Source organism: Stenella coeruleoalba (assembly GCF_951394435.1).
Source record: "Stenella coeruleoalba genome assembly, chromosome: 1".
In the NCBI taxonomy this organism is placed as follows: domain Eukaryota; kingdom Metazoa; phylum Chordata; class Mammalia; order Artiodactyla; family Delphinidae; genus Stenella; species Stenella coeruleoalba.
This window is the reverse complement of record NC_137169.1, coordinates 154,620,996-154,641,201: the sequence shown is the minus strand read 5'-3', so window position 1 is coordinate 154,641,201 and position 20,206 is coordinate 154,620,996. Positions and strand designations below refer to the sequence as shown.

General features: G+C 53.0%; 1 protein-coding gene across 18 annotated transcripts in view; it reads right to left on the bottom strand.

The window, feature by feature from the left end:
- Positions 1 to 871: 871 nt before the first annotated feature.
- LOC307193327 (uncharacterized protein) overlaps positions 872 to 20,206 on the bottom strand; it is a 62,614-nt gene continuing 43,279 nt past the window's right edge. For 6 of the 18 annotated variants that reach the window (XM_079935160.1, XM_079935152.1, XM_079935159.1 and 3 more), the window contains 18 exons: positions 20,037 to 20,140; positions 18,920 to 19,041; positions 16,376 to 16,498; positions 16,154 to 16,210; positions 15,808 to 15,939; positions 15,235 to 15,368; positions 14,662 to 14,792; positions 14,091 to 14,228; positions 13,282 to 13,416; positions 11,629 to 12,961; positions 10,635 to 10,763; positions 9,586 to 9,757; positions 8,948 to 9,069; positions 6,901 to 7,027; positions 6,263 to 6,384; positions 4,216 to 4,342; positions 3,578 to 3,699; positions 872 to 1,657 (listed from right to left, as the gene is read on the bottom strand). In XM_079935160.1, the coding sequence (XP_079791286.1) occupies positions 1,457 to 1,657; positions 3,578 to 3,699; positions 4,216 to 4,342; positions 6,263 to 6,384; positions 6,901 to 7,027; positions 8,948 to 9,069; positions 9,586 to 9,622 (858 nt within the window). In that variant the 5' untranslated portion in view covers positions 9,623 to 9,757; positions 10,635 to 10,763; positions 11,629 to 12,961; ... (7 more) ...; positions 18,920 to 19,041; positions 20,037 to 20,140 and the 3' untranslated portion in view covers positions 872 to 1,456. Of the gene's footprint in view, positions 3,700 to 4,215; positions 6,385 to 6,900; positions 9,070 to 9,585; positions 9,758 to 10,634; positions 11,532 to 11,628; positions 13,112 to 13,281; positions 13,417 to 14,090; positions 14,229 to 14,661; positions 14,793 to 15,234; positions 15,369 to 15,807; positions 15,940 to 16,153; positions 16,211 to 16,375; positions 16,499 to 18,919; positions 19,042 to 20,036; positions 20,141 to 20,206 lie in introns of those variants that run through there. The other 12 variants (XM_079935157.1, XR_013830299.1, XM_079935165.1 and 9 more) reach the window with 12 other exon arrangements.

Sequence of the window (20,206 nt, the reverse complement as noted above, 5' to 3'; positions counted from 1 at the left end):
ACGGCATGGAGCGACACCCGCCATCGAGAGGTCTACAAGAGAGCCGCTGCAGCTAGCCCACAGGTCCCAGAAAACCAGATGCCTCTTTATGTAAGTGAGTTTTGGGGAGATTTGTTGCAAAGCATTATCGCAGCAAGAGCTGACTAATACAACGTTCTCCAAATCACTGCCATGTCCACGGCTGCCACCGTGCCTACGTGTAAGGCAACTGTGTCCTCGAACTTTGAGAACTCCTGAATTCTCGGTGCCTCTCCAACACAATGTACGTGGCTAAGGTGTCCCCAGATAACCTCACTAACGTACCACCGAGACCGCCCTAAGCTTTTATTGAACGTAATGCAACGCTCTTTCTATTCGTTCTCTGTTTCTACGTGGGTAAAATGCTTTCCGTCAGTCTAAAAGGATGGAAAATCGGCACAAAACACTCTGTGGATAGTTGTTTTTCACAAAGGAAAATCACAAACGAAACAGGCATTTCGCCGGGTGCAGAGCACTAACGCCCCCTAGTGCCTCTCAATGCCAAGTGGACAGAGGCACTTCATTAAATATCGAATCCCAGCTCTCTCCGCTTGAGAGGGAGAGCAAGCCATTCTCAGGTGGAGGAGGGCTGTTTTCAGCAGCTATCTGCAACGTTCTGTGGACCTGGCCACTGTGTAGCTACAAAGAAACCTTTTGTCTGAGGAAACTAACTAAAGAAACTTGAAAGTGGAGGAAGAGAGAAAGAATGAGACAACACCCTCATCTCGGTGACTCATCCACTTATTCGTTCACTTACCAAATCAAATATCCACTACGCGTAGAGTCCTGGGCTGAAAACCCGCACAGAACACGGAGACGTACCCCCATTCGCAGGGAGGTTAGGTACCAGAGAGGGAGACAAGATGTAGATTACCTTACGGCAGTTCCGCACATGTCCTGTTAAAGTGTTTGCAGCTTCAGGGGAGAGAAGGGATCCAGAAATCGCTTGGATTCTCAGTGAAGTCTTCCCAGAGAAGGAGGTGCAAAATAGGCGGACTGGAAGAAACAAAAAAATTAACCTCGTGGGTAGATATGAAACGGAGCAGAGGTGCACAGATATTTAGACCCCGTTCTTCCTTGAAACGTCTAGAAAGTGACACTGAAGCCAAATTACGGAGGGCCTTGAGTGTCAGTCTTAGGAGCCTGGCCGTATGGGGTTGACAGCGGGTGCCACGGACGGCTCGGAAGAGGGCAAGGGCATAACCCAAGAGCCCTGGGAGGTGTAGGAGAGGTCGCAGCGAGGGAGGTAGAAAGGCATGCGACTCTCCGAAGCAGTCACCGTAACCCAGGTGTAAACTCATAAACGGTAGACGCGGAGTAAGGGCGACACAGATGGCAGGGAGGAGTACGAGGGACACTAGAAAGGAAAACGGTCAGGGCTTCACCAGGGATTGGGTGCATTCCTTTCTCCCTCTAACAGAGGTCATCAGTAACCGGGCTAGTCGCTGGGAATCAAGAGCAAGCAAAACAGGCGTGATCTCTTCTTCCTCACGGACCACGGGGTAAACTTACCTACCTGAGACTGGATGGGAAAGGCGATGACGGCCATACGCGAGAGGTGCGTGGTGTCACGTGAGCTACGGTAGGGGGACGTGATGAGTTGAGTAGGTAAGGGGACGCTTTCCTGACCAAGTGACACCTGAGGAGAGATGAGAAGGGTGAGGCGGCATCAGTCAGCTGCAAACTAAACAGAGGGACACTTCCTGCAGAGGGGCAGCACGGGCAATGCGCCGTTGTAAGTATGCAGGCCTGAGAGGAGGCCACTGTGGGCAGGATGATCGAGAATGAACGGAAGGAGCTGCAAGACGAGGCCGCAGAGATCACGCTCCACCCTGCCCAGGGGATGCCCTGCCCTGCGGACTAGCACACCCAGAGAGAGAGTTCCAGCGCACAGCCAGATGAGAAGCCTGCTCGAGGATGCAGGCCAACGCTGCTTCTTTCACCAAGAAAGTCTTGCCTGGTAAACTAAACAGCGTATGGATAGAGCGGACACGTGATTTACATTCTGAAGCAGGCGCCCCGCCTTACGGAACGGCGACGGTTCTCAGGGGGGCCGGGCAGGAGCCGCTCCGCGCGTCTGTCCCAGGGACCCACCCGCCTGCGGGACCTCCGGCCGCCTCGCAGGAAGCTACGACGCCCAGTCCCACGGCTACCTGTGCAGCGAGGTGTACTCCGCGGACGCGTGCCACACACACTTCAAGTGGGAGGGCGGCCTGAGTGGCAAGGCGAGAGGCCGGCCTGCCGCGCAGACCAGGAAGGCGCTCTTCGGCCCGGGCCTAGGTGCTTGCGCCACCCCCCTGGGCCTACCGGGCTCTGAGGGCCCTGCCCTGGACCCCCTGCCCCCCTGCCCTTGGTTCAGTCACAGAAGAGGTGGCCACACCCACACCCTCTGTGACCTCGGCGGCGTTCCACCCTCCTGCAGCCACGCCCGCCCCCCTCCGCCGGTTGCCCTGGGCTACGGAAGCTGCATCCTGGGGCCAGGGGGTTCCCAGGAGGCCAAGGGAAGACACGATGGCCTTAAATGAGTCGCAGAGGCCTCACGTGGCCTTGTGTGGTTGGGCTCACCTCTTAGGTTTCAGAGAACTCTGCGAGAAGACAGGGACCTGCAGCCTCACAGTTGGGCTCCACGGTAGGGTGTGCGGGACAGACCTCAAACTGACCCGCGGCATGGAGCGACACCCGCCGTCGAGAGGTCTACAAGAGAGCCGCTGCAGCTAGCCCACAGGTCCGAGAAAACTAGATTCTTCTTCACGTAAGTGAGTTTTGGGGAGATTTGTTGCAAAGCATTATCACAGCAAGAGCCGACCAGTACAACATTCTCCAAATCACTGCCATGCCCACGGCTGCCACCGTGCCTACGTGTAAGGCAACTGTGATCTCGAACTTTGAGAACTCCTGAATGACTTCTCGGAGCCTCTCCAACACAATGTACGTGGCGAAGGTGTCCCCAGATAACCTCCCTAACGTACCACCGAGACCGCCCTAAGCTTTTCTTAAACGCAATGCAACGCTCTTTCTATTCGTTTTCTGTTTCTACGGAGGTAAAATGCTTTCCGTCAATCTAAAAGGATGGAAAATTGGCACAAAACGCTCTGTGCATAGTTGTTTTTCACAAAGGAAAATCACAAACGAAACAGGCATTTCACCGGGTGTAGAGCACTAACGCCCCCTAGTGCCTCTAAATGCCAAGTGAACAGCGGCACTTAATTAGATATGGAATCCCAGCTCTCTCCGCTTGAGAGGGAGAGCAAGCCATTCTCAAGTGGAGGAGGGATGTTTTCAGCAGCTATCTGCAACATTCTGTGGACCTGGCCACTGTGTAGCTACAGAGAAACCTTTTGTCTGAGGAAACTAACTAAAGAAACTTGAAAGTGGAAAAAGAGAGAAAGAATGAGACAATACCCTTATCTTGGTGACTCATTCACTTATTCGTTCACTTACCAAATCAAATACCCACTACGAGTAGAGAGTACTGTGCTGAAAACCGCACAGAACACGGAGACGTACCCCCATTCGCAGGGAGGTTAGACACCAGAGAGGGAGACAAGATGTAGATTACCTTACGGCAGTTCCGCACATGTCCTGTTAAACGGTTTACAGCTTCAGGGGAGAGAAGGGATCCAGAAATCGCTCGGATTCTCAGTGAAGTCTTCCCAGAGAAGGAGGTGCAAAATAGGTGGACTGGAAGAAACAAAAAAATTAACCTCGTGGGTAGATATGAAACGGAGCAGAGGTGCACAGATATTTAGACCCCGTTCTTCCTTGAAACGTCTAGAAAGTGACACTGAAGCCAAATTACGGAGGGCCTTGAGTGTCAGTCTTAGGAGCCTGGCCGTATGGGGTTGACAGCGGGTGCCACGGACGGCTCGGAAGAGGGCAAGGGCATAACCCAAGAGCCCTGGGAGGTGTAGGAGAGGTCGCAGCGAGGGAGGTAGAAAGGCATGCGACTCTCCGAAGCAGTCACCGTAACCCAGGTGTAAACTCATAAACGGTAGACGCGGAGTAAGGGCGACACAGATGGCAGGGAGGAGTACGAGGGACACTAGAAAGGAAAACGGTCAGGGCTTCACCAGGGATTGGGTGCATTCCTTTCTCCCTCTAACAGAGGTCATCAGTAACCGGGCTAGTCGCTGGGAATCAAGAGCAAGCAAAACAGGCGTGATCTCTTCTTCCTCACGGACCACGGGGTAAACTTACCTACCTGAGACTGGATGGGAAAGGCGATGACGGCCATACGCGAGAGGTGCGTGGTGTCACGTGAGCTACGGTAGGGGGACGTGATGAGTTGAGTAGGTAAGGGGACGCTTTCCTGACCAAGTGACACCTGAGGAGAGATGAGAAGGGTGAGGCGGCATCAGTCAGCTGCAAACTAAACAGAGGGACACTTCCTGCAGAGGGGCAGCACGGGCAATGCGCCGTTGTAAGTATGCAGGCCTGAGAGGAGGCCACTGTGGGCAGGATGATCGAGAATGAACGGAAGGAGCTGCAAGACGAGGCCGCAGAGATCACGCTCCACCCTGCCCAGGGGATGCCCTGCCCTGCGGACTAGCACACCCAGAGAGAGAGTTCCAGCGCACAGCCAGATGAGAAGCCTGCTCGAGGATGCAGGCCAACGCTGCTTCTTTCACCAAGAAAGTCTTGCCTGGTAAACTAAACAGCGTATGGATAGAGCGGACACGTGATTTACATTCTGAAGCAGGCGCCCCGCCTTACGGAACGGCGACGGTTCTCAGGGGGGCCGGGCAGGAGCCGCTCCGCGCGTCTGTCCCAGGGACCCACCCGCCTGCGGGACCTCCGGCCGCCTCGCAGGAAGCTACGACGCCCAGTCCCACGGCTACCTGTGCAGCGAGGTGTACTCCGCGGACGCGTGCCACACACACTTCAAGTGGGAGGGCGGCCTGAGTGGCAAGGCGAGAGGCCGGCCTGCCGCGCAGACCAGGAAGGCGCTCTTCGGCCCGGGCCTAGGTGCTTGCGCCACCCCCCTGGGCCTACCGGGCTCTGAGGGCCCTGCCCTGGACCCCCTGCCCCCCTGCCCTTGGTTCAGTCACAGAAGAGGTGGCCACACCCACACCCTCTGTGACCTCGGCGGCGTTCCACCCTCCTGCAGCCACGCCCGCCCCCCTCCGCCGGTTGCCCTGGGCTACGGAAGCTGCATCCTGGGGCCAGGGGGTTCCCAGGAGGCCAAGGGAAGACACGATGGCCTTAAATGAGTCGCAGAGGCCTCACGTGGCCTTGTGTGGTTGGGCTCACCTCTTAGGTTTCAGAGAACTCTGCGAGAAGACAGGGACCTGCAGCCTCACAGTTGGGCTCCACGGTAGGGTGTGCGGGACAGACCTCAAACTGACCCGCGGCATGGAGCGACACCCGCCGTCGAGAGGTCTACAAGAGAGCCGCTGCAGCTAGCCCACAGGTCCGAGAAAACTAGATTCTTCTTCACGTAAGTGAGTTTTGGGGAGATTTGTTGCAAAGCATTATCACAGCAAGAGCCGACCAGTACAACATTCTCCAAATCACTGCCATGCCCACGGCTGCCACCGTGCCTACGTGTAAGGCAACTGTGATCTCGAACTTTGAGAACTCCTGAATGACTTCTCGGAGCCTCTCCAACACAATGTACGTGGCGAAGGTGTCCCCAGATAACCTCCCTAACGTACCACCGAGACCGCCCTAAGCTTTTCTTAAACGCAATGCAACGCTCTTTCTATTCGTTTTCTGTTTCTACGGAGGTAAAATGCTTTCCGTCAATCTAAAAGGATGGAAAATTGGCACAAAACGCTCTGTGCATAGTTGTTTTTCACAAAGGAAAATCACAAACGAAACAGGCATTTCACCGGGTGTAGAGCACTAACGCCCCCTAGTGCCTCTAAATGCCAAGTGAACAGCGGCACTTAATTAGATATGGAATCCCAGCTCTCTCCGCTTGAGAGGGAGAGCAAGCCATTCTCAAGTGGAGGAGGGATGTTTTCAGCAGCTATCTGCAACATTCTGTGGACCTGGCCACTGTGTAGCTACAGAGAAACCTTTTGTCTGAGGAAACTAACTAAAGAAACTTGAAAGTGGAAAAAGAGAGAAAGAATGAGACAATACCCTTATCTTGGTGACTCATTCACTTATTCGTTCACTTACCAAATCAAATACCCACTACGAGTAGAGAGTACTGTGCTGAAAACCGCACAGAACACGGAGACGTACCCCCATTCGCAGGGAGGTTAGACACCAGAGAGGGAGACAAGATGTAGATTACCTTACGGCAGTTCCGCACATGTCCTGTTAAACGGTTTACAGCTTCAGGGGAGAGAAGGGATCCAGAAATCGCTCGGATTCTCAGTGAAGTCTTCCCAGAGAAGGAGGTGCAAAATAGGTGGACTGGAAGAAACAAAAAAATTAACCTCGTGGGTAGATATGAAACGGAGCAGAGGTGCACAGATATTTAGACCCCGTTCTTCCTTGAAACGTCTAGAAAGTGACACTGAAGCCAAATTACGGAGGGCCTTGAGTGTCAGTCTTAGGAGCCTGGCCGTATGGGGTTGACAGCGGGTGCCACGGACGGCTCGGAAGAGGGCAAGGGCATAACCCAAGAGCCCTGGGAGGTGTAGGAGAGGTCGCAGCGAGGGAGGTAGAAAGGCATGCGACTCTCCGAAGCAGTCACCGTAACCCAGGTGTAAACTCATAAACGGTAGACGCGGAGTAAGGGCGACACAGATGGCAGGGAGGAGTACGAGGGACACTAGAAAGGAAAACGCTCAGGGCTTCACCAGGGATTGGGTGCATTCCTTTCTCCCTCTAACAGAGGTCATCAGTAACCGGGCTAGTCGCTGGGAATCAAGAGCAAGCAAAACAGGCGTGATCTCTTCTTCCTCACGGACCACGGGGTAAACTTACCTACCTGAGACTGGATGGGAAAGGCGATGACGGCCATACGCGAGAGGTGCGTGGTGTCACGTGAGCTACGGTAGGGGGACGTGATGAGTTGAGTAGGTAAGGGGACGCTTTCCTGACCAAGTGACACCTGAGGAGAGATGAGAAGGGTGAGGCGGCATCAGTCAGCTGCAAACTAAACAGAGGGACACTTCCTGCAGAGGGGCAGCACGGGCAATGCGCCGTTGTAAGTATGCAGGCCTGAGAGGAGGCCACTGTGGGCAGGATGATCGAGAATGAACGGAAGGAGCTGCAAGACGAGGCCGCAGAGATCACGCTCCACCCTGCCCAGGGGATGCCCTGCCCTGCGGACTAGCACACCCAGAGAGAGAGTTCCAGCGCACAGCCAGATGAGAAGCCTGCTCGAGGATGCAGGCCAACGCTGCTTCTTTCACCAAGAAAGTCTTGCCTGGTAAACTAAACAGCGTATGGATAGAGCGGACACGTGATTTACATTCTGAAGCAGGCGCCCCGCCTTACGGAACGGCGACGGTTCTCAGGGGGGCCGGGCAGGAGCCGCTCCGCGCGTCTGTCCCAGGGACCCACCCGCCTGCGGGACCTCCGGCCGCCTCGCAGGAAGCTACGACGCCCAGTCCCACGGCTACCTGTGCAGCGAGGTGTACTCCGCGGACGCGTGCCACACACACTTCAAGTGGGAGGGCGGCCTGAGTGGCAAGGCGAGAGGCCGGCCTGCCGCGCAGACCAGGAAGGCGCTCTTCGGCCCGGGCCTAGGTGCTTGCGCCACCCCCCTGGGCCTACCGGGCTCTGAGGGCCCTGCCCTGGACCCCCTGCCCCCCTGCCCTTGGTTCAGTCACAGAAGAGGTGGCCACACCCACACCCTCTGTGACCTCGGCGGCGTTCCACCCTCCTGCAGCCACGCCCGCCCCCCTCCGCCGGTTGCCCTGGGCTACGGAAGCTGCATCCTGGGGCCAGGGGGTTCCCAGGAGGCCAAGGGAAGACACGATGGCCTTAAATGAGTCGCAGAGGCCTCACGTGGCCTTGTGTGGTTGGGCTCACCTCTTAGGTTTCAGAGAACTCTGCGAGAAGACAGGGACCTGCAGCCTCACAGTTGGGCTCCACGGTAGGGTGTGCGGGACAGACCTCAAACTGACCCGCGGCATGGAGCGACACCCGCCGTCGAGAGGTCTACAAGAGAGCCGCTGCAGCTAGCCCACAGGTCCGAGAAAACTAGATTCTTCTTCACGTAAGTGAGTTTTGGGGAGATTTGTTGCAAAGCATTATCACAGCAAGAGCCGACCAGTACAACATTCTCCAAATCACTGCCATGCCCACGGCTGCCACCGTGCCTACGTGTAAGGCAACTGTGATCTCGAACTTTGAGAACTCCTGAATGACTTCTCGGAGCCTCTCCAACACAATGTACGTGGCGAAGGTGTCCCCAGATAACCTCCCTAACGTACCACCGAGACCGCCCTAAGCTTTTCTTAAACGCAATGCAACGCTCTTTCTATTCGTTTTCTGTTTCTACGGAGGTAAAATGCTTTCCGTCAATCTAAAAGGATGGAAAATTGGCACAAAACGCTCTGTGCATAGTTGTTTTTCACAAAGGAAAATCACAAACGAAACAGGCATTTCACCGGGTGTAGAGCACTAACGCCCCCTAGTGCCTCTAAATGCCAAGTGAACAGCGGCACTTAATTAGATATGGAATCCCAGCTCTCTCCGCTTGAGAGGGAGAGCAAGCCATTCTCAAGTGGAGGAGGGATGTTTTCAGCAGCTATCTGCAACATTCTGTGGACCTGGCCACTGTGTAGCTACAGAGAAACCTTTTGTCTGAGGAAACTAACTAAAGAAACTTGAAAGTGGAAAAAGAGAGAAAGAATGAGACAATACCCTTATCTTGGTGACTCATTCACTTATTCGTTCACTTACCAAATCAAATACCCACTACGAGTAGAGAGTACTGTGCTGAAAACCGCACAGAACACGGAGACGTACCCCCATTCGCAGGGAGGTTAGACACCAGAGAGGGAGACAAGATGTAGATTACCTTACGGCAGTTCCGCACATGTCCTGTTAAACGGTTTACAGCTTCAGGGGAGAGAAGGGATCCAGAAATCGCTCGGATTCTCAGTGAAGTCTTCCCAGAGAAGGAGGTGCAAAATAGGTGGACTGGAAGAAACAAAAAAATTAACCTCGTGGGTAGATATGAAACGGAGCAGAGGTGCACAGATATTTAGACCCCGTTCTTCCTTGAAACGTCTAGAAAGTGACACTGAAGCCAAATTACGGAGGGCCTTGAGTGTCAGTCTTAGGAGCCTGGCCGTATGGGGTTGACAGCGGGTGCCACGGACGGCTCGGAAGAGGGCAAGGGCATAACCCAAGAGCCCTGGGAGGTGTAGGAGAGGTCGCAGCGAGGGAGGTAGAAAGGCATGCGACTCTCCGAAGCAGTCACCGTAACCCAGGTGTAAACTCATAAACGGTAGACGCGGAGTAAGGGCGACACAGATGGCAGGGAGGAGTACGAGGGACACTAGAAAGGAAAACGCTCAGGGCTTCACCAGGGATTGGGTGCATTCCTTTCTCCCTCTAACAGAGGTCATCAGTAACCGGGCTAGTCGCTGGGAATCAAGAGCAAGCAAAACAGGCGTGATCTCTTCTTCCTCACGGACCACGGGGTAAACTTACCTACCTGAGACTGGATGGGAAAGGCGATGACGGCCATACGCGAGAGGTGCGTGGTGTCACGTGAGCTACGGTAGGGGGACGTGATGAGTTGAGTAGGTAAGGGGACGCTTTCCTGACCAAGTGACACCTGAGGAGAGATGAGAAGGGTGAGGCGGCATCAGTCAGCTGCAAACTAAACAGAGGGACACTTCCTGCAGAGGGGCAGCACGGGCAATGCGCCGTTGTAAGTATGCAGGCCTGAGAGGAGGCCACTGTGGGCAGGATGATCGAGAATGAAAGGAAGGAGCTGCAAGACGAGGCCGCAGAGATCACGCTCCACCCTGCCCAGGGGATGCCCTGCCCTGCGCACTAGCACACCCAGAGAGAGAGTTCCAGCGCACAGCCAGATGAGAAGCCTGCTCGAGGATGCAGGCCAACGCTGCTTCTTTCACCAAGAAAGTCTTGCCTGGTAAACTAAACAGCGTATCGATAGCGTGGACACGTGATTTACATTCTGAAGCAGGCGCCCCGCCTTACGGAACGGCGACGGTTCTCAGGGGGGCCGGGCAGGAGCCGCTCCGCGCGTCTGTCCCAGGGACCCACCCGCCTGCGGGACCTCCGGCCGCCTCGCAGGAAGCTACGACGCCCAGTCCCACGGCTACCTGTGCAGCGAGGTGTACTCCGCGGACGCGTGCCACACACACTTCAAGTGGGAGGGCGGCCTGAGTGGCAAGGCGAAAGGCCGGCCTGCCGCGCAGACCAGGAAGGCGCTCTTCGACCTGGGCCTAGGTGCTTGCGCCACCCCCCGGGCCTACCGGGCTCTGAGGGCCCTGCCCTGGACCCCCTGCCCCCCTGCCCTTGGTTCAGTCACAGAAGAGGTGGCCACACCCACACCCTCTGTGACCTCGGCGCTCCACCCTCCTGCAGCCCCGCCCGCCCCCCTCCGCCGGTTGCCCTGGGCTACGGAAGCTGCATCCTGGGGCCAGGGGGTTCCCAGGAGGCCAAGGGAACACACGATGGCCTTAAATGAGTCGCAGAGGCCTTACGTGGCCTTGTGTGGTTGGGCTCACCTCTTAGGTTTCAGTGAACTCTGCGAGAAGACAGGGACCTGCAGCCTCACAGTTGGGCTCCACGGTAAGGTGTGCGGGACAGACCTCAAGCTGGCCCGCGGCACGGAGCGACACCCGCCATCGAGAAGTCTACAAGAGAGCCGCTGCAGCTAGCCCACAGGTCCGAGAAAACTAGACTCTTCTTCACGTAAGTGAGTTTTGGGGAGATTTGTTGCAAAGTGTTATCACAGCAAGAGCCGACTAGTACAACATTCTCCAAATCACTGCCATGTCCACGGCTGCCACCGTGCCTACGTGTAAGGCAACTGTGATCTCGAACTTTGAGAACTCCTGAATGAATTCTCGGAGCCTCTCCAACACAATGTACGTGGCGAAGGTGTCCCCAGATAACTTCACTAACGTACCACCGAGACCGCCCTAAGCTTTTCTTAAACGCAATGCAACGCTCTTTCTATTCGTTTTCTGTTTCTACGTAGGTAAAATGCTTTCCGTCAATCTAAAAGGATGGAAAATTGGGACAAAACACTCTGTGCATAGTTGTTTTTCACAAAGGAAAATCACAAACGAAACAGGCATTTCACCGGGTGTAGAGCACTAACGCCCCCTAGTGCCTCTAAATGCCAAGTGAACAGCGGCACTTAATTAAATATGGAATCCCAGCTCTCTCCGCTTGAGAGGGAGAGCAAGCCATTCTCAAGTGGAGGAGGGATGTTTTCGGCAGCTATCTGCAACATTCTGTGGACCTGGCCACTGTGTAGCTACAAAGAAACCTTTTGTCTGAGGAAACTAACTAAAGAAACTTGAAAGTGGAAAAAGAGAGAAAGAATGAGACAATACCCTTATCTTGGTGACTCATTCACTTATTCGTTCACTTACCAAATCAAATACCCACTATGAGTAGAGAGTACTGTGCTGAAAACCGCACAGAACACGGAGACGTACCCCCATTCGCAGGGAGGTTAGATACCAGAGAGGGAGACAAGATGTAGATTACCTTATGGCAGTTCCGCACGTGTCTTGTTAAACTGTTTACAGCTTCAGGGGAGAGAAGGGATCCAGAAATCGCTTGGATTCTCAGTGAAGTCCTCCCAGAGAAGGAGGTGTAAAGTAATTTGACCAAAAAAAAAATTAACGTCATAGATAGATATGAAAAAGAGCAAAGATGCACAGATATTTACACTCAGTTCCTTTTTAAAAGTCTTGAAGTGAAATTAAAGCCAAATTATGGAGGGTCTTGAATGTCTATCTTAAGAGTTTGGCTGTATTGGGTTGACAATGGGTGCCATGGATGGATTAGAAGAGGGCACTGGCATAACCCAAGAGCCTTTGGAGGTGTAAGAGAGGTGTAGTGAGGAAGATAGAAAGACATGCTATTCTCCGAAGCAATCGTCGTAATCCAGGTGTAAAATAATAAATGACAGAAGCAGAGTAACGGCAACACAGATGGAAGGGAGTAGTATGAGAGACACTAGAAAGAAAAACGGTCAGGGCTTCACCATTGATTGGATACATTCATTTCTCCATTTAACACAGGTTATCAGTAACTGTGCTAGTCGCTGGGAACTAAGAGTACGCAAAACAGTCATGATCTCCTACTCACGGACCATATGGTAAACACCTATCTAAAACTGAATGTGAAATGTGATGAAGGCTATAAGCGAGAGGTACATGGTGTTATGTGAGCTACGGTAGGGGTATGTGATGAGTTGAGTAGGTAAGGGGATACTCTCTTGACAAAGTGACACCTGCGAGGACATGAGAAGGATGAGGAGGCATCAATCAGTTGCAAACTAAACAGAAGGACATTTCCTGCAGAGGGGCAGCATGGGCAATGTGCCGTTGTAAGTATGCAGGCCTGAAAGGAGGCCACTGTGGGCTGGAAGATTGAGAATGAAAGGAAGGAGGGGCAAGACGAGGCTGCAGAAATCATGCTCCACCCTGCCCAGGGGATGCCCTGCCCTGCGGACTAGCACACCCAGAGTTCCAGTGCACAGCCAGATGAGAAGCCTGCTCTAGAATGCAAGTCAACACTGCTTCTTTCACCAAGAAAGTATTGCCTGTTAAACTAAACAGCATATCTAGTGGACATATCATTTACATTCTGAAACAAGCTCCTTAACTTACGGAACGGCAACAGTTCTCAGAGGCCGGTCAGGAGCCTCCCGGCGTGTGTCCCAGGGACCCACCTGCCTGCGAGCTTCAGCTGCCTGGTTGGAAGCTACGCGCCGACTCCTATGGCTATCTGTGCAGCGAGGTGTATTCCGCAGACACGTTCCGCACACACTTCAAGTCGGAGGGCGGACTCAGTGGCAAGGTGAGAGGCCGGCCTGCCGTGCAGACCAAGAAGGCGCTCTTTGTCCTGGGCCGAGATGCTCGTGCCACCTCCCTGGGCCTGCCGGGCTCTGAGGGCCCTGCCCTGGACCCCCTGCTCCCCTGCACTTTGTTCAGTCACAGCAGAGGTGGCCACACCCACACCCTCTGTGAGGTCAGTGTTCCACCCTCCTGCAGCCCCGCCCCCTCTCCGCAGGTTGCCATGAACTACAGAAGCTGCATCCTGAGGCCAGGGGGTTCCGAGGATGCCAAGGGCAGACATATGGCCTTAAATGAGTCGCAGAGGCCTTAAGTGGGCTTGTGTGGTTGGGCTCACCTCTTATGTTTCAGTGAACTTTGTGAGAAGACAGGGCCTGGGAGCTGCATCCTCACAGTTGGGCTCCACAGTAAGATGTGTGCGACACACCTCAAACTGACCCAAAACATGGAGCAATACCAGCCATCTAGAGGTCTAAAAGAGAGCCGCTGCAGCTAGCCCACAGGTCCAAGAAAAATAAATTCTTATTTATGTAACTGAGTTTTGGGGAGATTTGTTCCAAAGCATTATCACAGCAAGAGCTGATTAATAGAACATCCTCCAAATCACTGCTATGTACATGGCTGCCACCATGCCTACATATAAGGCAATTGTGTCCTCAAACTTTGAGAATTCTTGAATTCTTGGTGCCTCTCCAACACAATGTACATGACTAAACTTTCCCCAAATAACTTCACTAATGTACCACAAAGATCTCCCTAAACTTTTATTAAATGTAATGCAAAGTTCTTTCTATTCATTTTTTGTTTCTACGTAGTTAAAATGACTTTTATCAATCTAAAAGGATGGAAAATTGGAACAAAACATTTTGTGGATAGTTGTTATCCACAAAGGAAAATCACAAACAAAACAGGCATTACACTGAGTGTAGAGCACTAATGCCCCTGGTGTCTGTAAATGCCAAGTGAACAAAGGTTTGATCGCAGAAAGACTGAACGAACAGTGAGTCCTGTGCCCAGATGCTCAGCTGGCGCCCCGTACGTGGGGAAGTCACTGGGGCTTCCAGAGCCTCCACGGAGACTGGCAGCAGCCCCAGGTCCTCACAGTGAACGGCATCATGGGCCCCAAAGCCTCCCCTCTGGATCTACCTGTTCTTGACGTTTCTCCTCAGTGGGGTGAGACCGTATATGCCCTTCTGTGTCTGACTTGTCTCGCCGACCATCGTGTCCTCGGTGCATCCACGTGGCATCAAGTGTCAGGGGTTCACCTCTTTGCATGCAGAAGGACTGAGAAAAGAATAAAGAAAAGAGAGGAACGTTGCGTGCAAGTCTGGTGACAACTGGTGATGAGAACCCGAGGGAAGGCACTGTGACCAGGGGCGCCGGGCCCTGTGAGGCCCTGGGGTTGCTGCCAGTCTCCTTGGAGGCTCACCAACTCCCAGTCACTACCCCAAGTGGGGGGCCGCCAAATGGGCGTCTTTGCCAGGGACCCACTGCTCGTTCAGTCTTCCTGTGGCCAGCCCTTCGTCCTGAGAGCGATGCTCTCACAGGCCGCACGGGAGCGCGGGCAACAGTTTACTAAGCTGTGAAGCCATCACAACTGCCATTTGTTCGACCATTTCCGTCACCCGGAAAATGTCCCTCATGCCCTTGGCTATTAATCCGTCTCCTTGGCAGCCCCTGACAACCAGGGACTTACTCTCTGCCTCTGTGGATCTACCTTTTCTGGACGTTTCTCCTCAGTGTGGTCAGACCCTGTGTGTCCTTCTGTGTCTGACTTGTCTCGCCGACCATCGTGTCCTCAGGGTGCATCCAGGTGGCAGCGAGTGTCAGGGGTTCACCCTTTTCATGCTGAGGAACAGAAAAAAGATAAAAGAAAAGAATGGAACATTGCATGTAAGTCTGGTGACAGCTGGTGATGAGAACCAGAGGGAAGGCTCTGGGGCAGATGGCGCCGTGCCCTGTGAGGCCCTGGGGCTGCTGCGAGTCTCTGAGGAGGCTCAGCAACTCCCAGTCACTACCTCAAGTGGGGAGCCATCAACTGAGAGTCTGGGCCCAGGACCCACTGCACGTTCAGTCTTCCTGCAGTCAGCCCTTCGTTCTGAGAGCGATGTTCTCACAGGCTACAACGGGAAGCATGGGGACAGTTTACTGAGCTGTGCAGCCCTCCCTGCTGCCGTGCTTTGGATCATTTCCATCACCCCCAAAATATCCCTCAGGCCCTTACCAATCACTGCATCCTCTCGCCAGCCCCTGACAACCAGGAAACCACTCTCTGCCTATGTGGATCTACCTGTTCTGGACGTTTCTCCTCAGTGGGGTCACACCCTGTGTGTCCTTCTGTGTCTGACTTCTCTCCCATAGCGTAGAAGTCTCAGGGTGCATCCAAGTGGCAGCGAGTGTCAGGGCTTCACCACTTTGCATGGCCTAGTGACGTAAAGCAGAGAAGATAAAAGAAAAGAACGTTGCATGCAAGTCTGCTGACAGCCGGTGATGAGAAACAGAGGGGAGGCTCTGGGGACGGGCACGCCGTGCTCTGTGAGGCCCTGGGCCTGCTGCCAGTCTCCGGGGAGGCTCAGAAAGCCCCAGTGACTTCCCCACGTGGGGGGTGCCAGCTGAGTGTCTGGGCCCAGGAGCCACTGTTCAATCAGTCTTCGTGTGGTCAGCCCTTCTTCCTGAGAGCGATGCTCTCAAAGGCTGCACCGGTGTGTGGGGGACAGTTTACCAAGCTGTGCAGCCATCACTACTGCCATGTTTTGGACCATTTACGTCACCCCAAAAATGTCCCTCACGCCCTTAGCTATCACTCCGCCCCCACGGCAGCCCCTGACAACGAGGGACTTACTCTCTGACTCTGTGGATCTACCTGCTCTGTACGTTTCTCCTCAGTGGAGTCAGACCCTGCGTGTCCTTTTGTTTCTGACGGCTCTCGCTGAGCATCGTGTCCTCAGGGTGCATACACGTGGCAGCAAGTGTCAGAGCATCACCCCTTTGCGTGCTGAGGGACAGAGAAAAGATAAAAAAAAAGAATGGAACATTGCATGCGAGTCTGGTGACAGCCGGTGATGACAACCAGCGGGAAGGCCCTTGGGCCGGGTGCGCCATGAACTGTGAGGCCCTGGGGGTGCTGCCGGTCTCTGTGGAGGCTCCGCAAGTACCAGTGACTTCCCCATGTGGGCAGCACCAGCTCAGGGTCTGGGTCCAGGACTCACTGTGCATTCAGTCTTCCTGCAGTCAGCCCTTCATCCTGAGAGCGATGCTATTACAGGCTGCAACGGGGAGCATGGGGACAGTTTACTGAGCTGTGCAGCCATCTTTACTGCCGTGCTTTGGATCACTTCTGTCACCCCAAAATGTACCTCATACCCTTAGCTATCACTCCGTCCCCTCGCCAGCCCCTGACAACCAGGAACCCACTGACTATGTGGATCTACCTGTTCTTGAAGTTTCTCCTCAGTGGTGTCACATCCTGTGTGTCCTTTTGTGTCTGACTTCTCTCGCTCAGCATCGTGTTCGCAGGGCACATCCACGTGGCAGCGAGTGTCAGTGCTTCACGCCTTTCCACGGCCCAGTGACGTAAGGAAAAAAAGAGAAAAGAAAGGAACATTGCATGCAAGTCTGCTGACAGCCGATGATGCCACGGACGGATTGGAAGCAGGCAATGGCAAAACCCAAGAGCCTTGGGACGTGTAAGAGAGGTTGTAGGGTGGAAGATAGAAAGACATGCTATTCTCCGAAGCAATCATCGTAATCCAGGTGTAAAATAATAAATGGTAGACCCGGAGTAATGGCAACACAGATGGAAGGGAGGAGTATGAGAGACACTAGAAAGAAAAACGGTCAGGGCTTCACCATTGATTGGATACATTCATTTCTCCATTTAACACAGGTTATCAGTAACTGTGATAGTCGCTGGGAACCAAGGGTAAGCAAAACAGTCATGATCCCTTCCTGACGGACCATATGGTAAACACCTATCTAAAACTGGATGTGAAATGTGATGAAGTCTATAAGCGAGAGGTACATGGTGTTATGTGAGCTATGGTAGGGGGATGTGATGAGTTGAGTAGGTAAGGGGATACTTTCTTGACAAAGTGACACCTGAGAAGACATGAGAAGGAGGAGTAGGCATCAATCAGTTGCAAACTAAACAGAAGGACATTTCCTGCAGAGGGGCAGCATGGGCAATGTGCTGTTGTAAGTATGTAGGCCTGAAAGGAGGCCACTGTGGGCTGGAAGATTGAGAATGAAAGGAAGGAGGGGCAAGACGAGGCTGCAGATATCATGCTCCATCCTGCCCAGAGGATGCCCTGCCCTGCACACTAGCACACCCAGAGTGCCAGTGCACAGCCAGATGAGCTCTAGAATGCAAGTCAATGCTGCTTCTTTCACCAAGAAAGTCTTGCCTGGTAAACTAAACAGCATATCTAGTGGACATATGATTTACATTCTGAAGCAAGCTCCCCATCTTACGGAACGGCGACGGTTCTCAGGGGGCCGGTCAAGAGCCTCTCCGCGTGTATCCCAGGGACCCACCCGCCTGCGACCTTCGGCCGCCTCGCAGGAAGCTACGACGCCCAGTCCTATGGCTACCTGTGCAGCGAGGTGTACTCCGCGGACGCGTTCCACACACACTTTAAGTAGGAGGGTGGCCTGAGTGGCAAGGTGAGAGGCCGGCCTGCCGCGAAGACCAAGAAGGTGCTCTTTGGCCTGGGCCTAGATGCTTGTGCCGCCCCCCTGGGCCTACCGGGCTCTGAGGGCCCTGCCTGGACCCCCTGCCCCCCTGCCCTTGGTTCAGTCACAGCAGAGGTGGCCACACGCACACCCTCTGTGTCCTCAGCGTTCCACCCTCCTGCAGCCCCGCCCCCTCTCCACCAGTTGCCATGGACTACAGAAGCTGCATCCTGAGGCCAGGGGGTTCCCAGGATGCCAAGGGAAGACACCATGGCCTTAAATGAGTTGCAGAGGCCTTAAGTGGGCTTGTGTGGTTGGGCTCACCTCTTATGTTTCAGTGAACTTGTGAGAAGACAGGGACCTACAGCCTCACAATTGGGCTCCACAGTATGATGTGTGGGACAGACCTCAAACTGACCCACAACATGGAGCAATACCAGCCATCGAGAGGTCTACAAGACAGTCGCTGCAGCTAGCCCACAGGTCCAAGAAAAATAAATTCTTATTTATGTAACTGAGTTTTGGGGAGATTTGTTCCAAAGCATTATCACAGCAAGAGCTGACTAATACAACATTCTCCAAATCACTGCTATGTCCATGGCTGCCACCATGCCTACATGTAAGGCAACTGTGTCCTCGAACTTTGAGAATTCTTGAATTCTCGGTGCCTCTCCAACACAATGTACGTAGCTAAGGTTTCCCCAGATAACTTCACTAATGTACCACAAAGATCCCCCTAAGCTTTTTTAAATGTAATGCAAAGTTCTTTCTATTCGTTTTCTGTTTCTACGTAGTTAAAATTATTTTCATCAATCTAAAAGGATGGAAAATTGGAACAAAACACTTTGTGGATAGTTGTTTTTCACAAAGGAAAATCACAAACAAAACAGGCATTTCACTGAGTGTAGAACACTAATGCCCCTAGTGCCTCTAAATGCCAAGTGAACAGAGGCACTTAATTAAATATCGAATCCCAGCTCTCTCCGCTTGAGAGGGAGAGCAAGCCATTCTCAAGTGGAGGAGGGATGTTTTTAGCAGCTATCTGCAACATTCTGTGGACCTGGCCACTGTGTAGCTACAAAGAAACCTTTTGTCTGAGGAAACTAACTAAAGAAACTTGAAAGTGGAAAAAGAGAGAATGAATGAGACAATACCCTTATCTTGGTGGCTCATTCACTTATTCGTTCATTTACCAAATATTCACTACGTGTAGAGTACTGTGCTGAAAACTGCACAGAACACAGAGATGTACCCCCATTCTCAGGGAGGTTAGATACCAGAGAGGGAGATAAGATGTAGATTACCTTACGGCAGTTCCACATATGTCTTGTTAAACTCTTTACAAGTTCAGGGGAGAGAAGGGATCCAGAAATTGCTTGGATTCTCAGTGAAGTCTTCCCAGAGAAGGAGGTGTAAAATAGCTGGACTAGAAAAAAAAAAATTAACGTCATGGGTAGATTTGAAACGGAGCAGAGATGCACAGATAATTAGACCCAGTTCTTTCTTAAAAAGTCTAGAAAGTGAAATTGAAGCCAAATTATGGAGGGTCTTGAGCGTCAACCTTAAGAGTTTGGCTGTATTGGGTTGACAGTGGGGGCCACGGATGGCTCGGAAGAGGGCAATAGCATAACCCAAGAGCCTTGGGAGGTGTAGGAGAGGTTGCAGGGAGGAAGATAGAAAGATATGCGAATCTCCGAAGCAGTCATCGTAACCCAGGTGTAAAGTCATAAACGGTAGACGCGGAGTAACGGTGACACAGATGGCAGGGAGGAGTACGAGAGACACTAGAAAGAAAAACGGTCAGAGCTTCACCAGGGATTGGATACATTCATTTCTCCATCTAACAAAGATTATCAGTAACTGTGCTAGTCGCTGGGAATCAAGAGTAAGCAAAAACAGGCATGATCTCTTCCTCACGGACCATATGGTAAACACCTACCTAAAACTGGATGTGAAATGTGATTAAGGCTGTAAGCAAGAGGTACGTGGTGTTATGTGAGCTACGGTAGGGGGATGTGATGAGTTGAGTAGGTAAGGGGACACTTTCTTAGCAAAGTGACACATGAGAAGAGATGCGAACGGTGAGGAGGCATCAATCAGCTGCAAACTAAACAGAAGGACATTTCCTGCAGAGGGGCAGCATGGGCAATGCGCCCTTGTAAGTATGCAGGCCTGAAAGGAGGCCACTGTGGGCTGGATGACTGAGAATGAAAGGAAGGAGCTGCAAGACGAGGCCGCAGAGATCGCGCTCCATCCTGCCCAGGGGATGCCCTGCCCTGCAGACTAGCACCCCCAGAGAGAGAGTACCAGTGCACAGCCAGATGAGAAGCCTGCTCTAGAATGCAAGTCAACGCTGCTTCTTTCACCAAGAAAGTCTTGCCTGGTAAACTAAACAGTATATGTAGTGGACATATGATTTACCTTTTGAAGCAAGCTCCTTATCTTACAGAACGGCACCAGTTGTCCACCGGAAGCCATCCTTTGACTCCACATTTTAGACCATGGTGAGGAGGTTAGTCTTTATCCTAAGAGCAATGGAAAGTCACAGACGGATTTGAAGTGGAGATGGTGGTGTCTGCATCATGGAACAT